At 34.7% G+C, this 3,281-nt stretch overlaps 1 protein-coding gene across 1 annotated transcript; it reads right to left on the reverse strand.

Annotated features, from left to right (window-relative positions):
* Positions 1-788: 788 nt before the first annotated feature.
* LOC113359596 (uncharacterized mitochondrial protein AtMg00810-like) lies at positions 789-2,895 on the reverse strand. Its single transcript, XM_026603204.1, has 2 exons — positions 2,751-2,895; positions 789-1,429 (listed from the first exon to the last, which is right to left on the reverse strand). The coding sequence occupies exons 1-2, from the start codon at positions 2,893-2,895 to the stop codon at positions 789-791; spliced, it is 786 nt and encodes a 261-aa protein (XP_026458989.1).
* Positions 2,896-3,281: the final 386 nt, after the last annotated feature.

Here is a 3,281-nt window from a genome sequence, read left to right on the forward strand (position 1 = left end):
AAAAACACTTGATACCCAACAATAAAGAAGATACCAAACAATAAGACAAATAAATTGACGAGTTTTTCTGAACCGGAAACAATTGAATCACATAAACAATCCATACATAATATAATGGAACATATCAATTGTACCGAATTTTTGTTAAGAAAAAGCAAAATATATGCAATATAAACATGCTTTTCTTAAACAGGAAAACGATTAACTAACAAATTTGTTACATCAATTTCCGCAGCCACTATTCCCCAGAAAGATATGTCATTACGCGCAAGTTCAAATAAGAACTCTCCCCCAGTGTGTTGTCATCCTCTCGCAAGAATAAAATAATAACAACAAAATCAACATTTACCAGAGAAAGGTTGAATCGATTTTAACTAATACGTGCCAATAGTAAAAGTTGAAAACCGAAAAGTAAGGTACTAATGTACCTTCACAATACCAATAGACTTCCTGAGATTTTCAAAGGTTGCACGGTCTAATGTATTTGTGAGCATATCAGCTAGTTTTCGTTCAGAAGGAACATATTCTAGCTTAATGACTTCGTTCTCACACAATTCTCGAATAAAATGATATTTAATATCTATATGTTTAGTACGAGTTTGTTCAACGGGATTTTCTGTTAGACGAATAGCACTTGAGTTATCACAAAGAATACTTATAGTTGGAATATTTATATCATAGTCAATGAGCATTTCCTTCACCCAGAGAAGTTGAGCACAACAAGTACCAACACCAATGTATTCTTCTTCACAGGTTGAGAGGGACTGTGAGTTTTGTTTCTTGTTGTGCTAGGCCACAAGGTTTTGACCAACATAGAAACAAGCACCAGTTGTACTTTTGCGATCTTCTACACATCCTACCCAATCAACATCAAGACTGTTATTCGTAACCATTGAATGCGATAAACCATAATCCAGGGTGCCATTAACATATCTTATGATCCTTTTTACAGCTTTTAGATGTGATTTTGTAGGATTTGCTTGAAACTTGGCGCAACATCCTACGCTGAAAGCAATATCCGGCCTTATTGCAGTGAAGTACAATAGACTTCCTATCATGGATCGGTACAATTTCTGGTCTACGTATTTTTCACCTGGACTAGACTGAAGTTTTCCAGTAGTTGGCATTGGCGTTGCCATAAGAGTTGTATCCTTTAGCTCAAATTTCTCACCTAAATTCCTGGCATATTTTTCTTGAGAAAGAAAAATGTTGTCTTTTTGCTGTTGTATGTGCAAACCTAAAAAATATGATAGTTCTCCAACATTACTCATTTCGGATTCCCCACTCATAATATTTATGAACTCATCTGTGAGAGATTTTGAGGTGGACCCATAGATGATGTCATCAACATAAATTTGTGCAACAAGTACATTCTTTCCATTCAATTTGGTGAAAAGAGTCTTATCAGCACCACCACCTCTAGAGAATCCTTTTTTAAGTAAAAAGGATGTCAACTTGTCATACCAAGCTCTTGGAGCTTGTTTTAGACCATATAATGCCTTTTTGAGCTAAAAAACATGATCTGGAAATAATGGATCTTCAAATCTTTTAGGTTGAGCAACAAAAACTTCCTTTTTTAAATCTCCATTAAGAAATGTAGACTTAATATTCATTTGAAGGAGCTTAATCTTAAGATTACATGCATATGCAAGTAAAAGTCTAATTTATTCTAAACGATCTACATGAGCAAAAGTTTCATCGAAATCAATACCTTCAATTTGAGAATATCCTTGAGCAACCAGTCTAGCTTTGTTTCGAACAATAGTTCTGTGTTCATCAGATTTGTTCTTGAAAATCCACTTTGTTCCTACGATGTTGACACCTTCTGGTTTTAGGACACGTTATCATACTCCTTGCCTTTCGAATTGATTAAGTTCCTCATGCATTGAGCTTACCCAAGCGGGATTACTAAGAGCTTCCTCAATATTTTTTTGGCTCTATTGAAGAAAGAAAGCATATGTAATGACAGACACTTTGAAGTTCCCTTTGAGTCATAACTCTGGCATTGGCGTCTCCAATGATATCATCAGTGGAATTTCTTTGATGTACCCACTTTGCAGGTTTGTGGACTTCACTTTCAGTATCGTTGGGTTGCTCAACTATATTGTCATTGTCATCTTTATCATCTATGTAATAAATGGTAGGAACAATTGTTGGTTCCTCTTCAATATGTTTTTATTTATTAACAGTTTATGAAGGAGGAAGTTCCGCAGCAATATGATTATCTTGACGAAAATCACTATGTCATCAATAGCAACATTATCAGATTCCATCATGACTTTGGTTCAAATATTATAGACTCCGAATGCACGGCTAACAGAAGCATAACCAAGAAAAATTCCTTCATCACTTTTGGAATCAAATTTTCCTCTATGCACTATGTCCTTAAGTATATAACATTTTCTTCAAAAAACCCTTAAATAGCTTAGATTGGGTTTTCTTCCATACCATAACTCATATAGTGTATTTAGAGTTTTTGATCTTAAATAAACTCTATTTATGAGATAACAAGTTGTGAAAACATCTTCCCCCCAGAGTAGATCTTTGTTGTGAAGCATTACTCTAGCCATTTATTGAGTATTTCTATTATTTCTTTCAGCTACACCGTTTGCCTGCGTGTAATGGGAGCAGAAAATTGATGAGTAATTCCAAGTTGATTACAATATTCATATACTTTTGTATCCTTGACATCTGTACTACGATCGCTTCTTACTTTCTTAAGTTTGCGACCTTGTTCATTTTGAATTTACTCACAATAATCTTGAACTCCTCAAGAGTGTCATTTTTGTGCTTTAGAAAAGCAATCCATGTGAATCGTGTGTAATCATCTACCATTACTAAAGCACATTTCTTTCCTCCAACAGTTGCTTGTTGGGTGGGACCAAATAGATCCATATGAATAAGATCGAGAGGAGCACGTGCTATATCTTGAGAAAGTTTGTGTGAAATTTTTCCTTGCTTACCCTTTTGAAAAACACCACATACACCTTCTACTTTAGTATTTATTTTGGGAATGCCTCTGACAAGTTCACGATTAATGAGCTTACCCAGCATTCGGTAGTTGATATGACCAAACTGCTCATGTCACAAATGAGTTGACTCTACCTTGGTCAGGTTACAATATAGATTAGACTGTATATCAAGAAGATAACAATTATTCATACTTTGTCGTCCTCGAAAAATTATTTTTCCAGATTTATCTTCAATATCACAACCTCCCATATTGAAAATAACCTTATGACCTTTATCACAAATTTGACTTACTGAAAGAAGATTAGCTT

This window comes from Papaver somniferum, chromosome 3 (genome assembly GCF_003573695.1).
Source record: "Papaver somniferum cultivar HN1 chromosome 3, ASM357369v1, whole genome shotgun sequence".
NCBI lineage: Eukaryota > Viridiplantae > Streptophyta > Magnoliopsida > Ranunculales > Papaveraceae > Papaver > Papaver somniferum.

Coding starts and splice junctions, on each gene's coding strand:
- LOC113359596 (XM_026603204.1), bottom strand. CDS start 2,895: ATGGATCTATTTGGTCCCACCCAACAAGCAACTGTTGGAGGAAAGAAA. Junction 1,430..2,750: donor GGAGTTCAAGATTATTGTGA/GTAAATTCAAAA, acceptor TACTTAAAAAAG/GATTCTCTAGAGGTGGTGGT.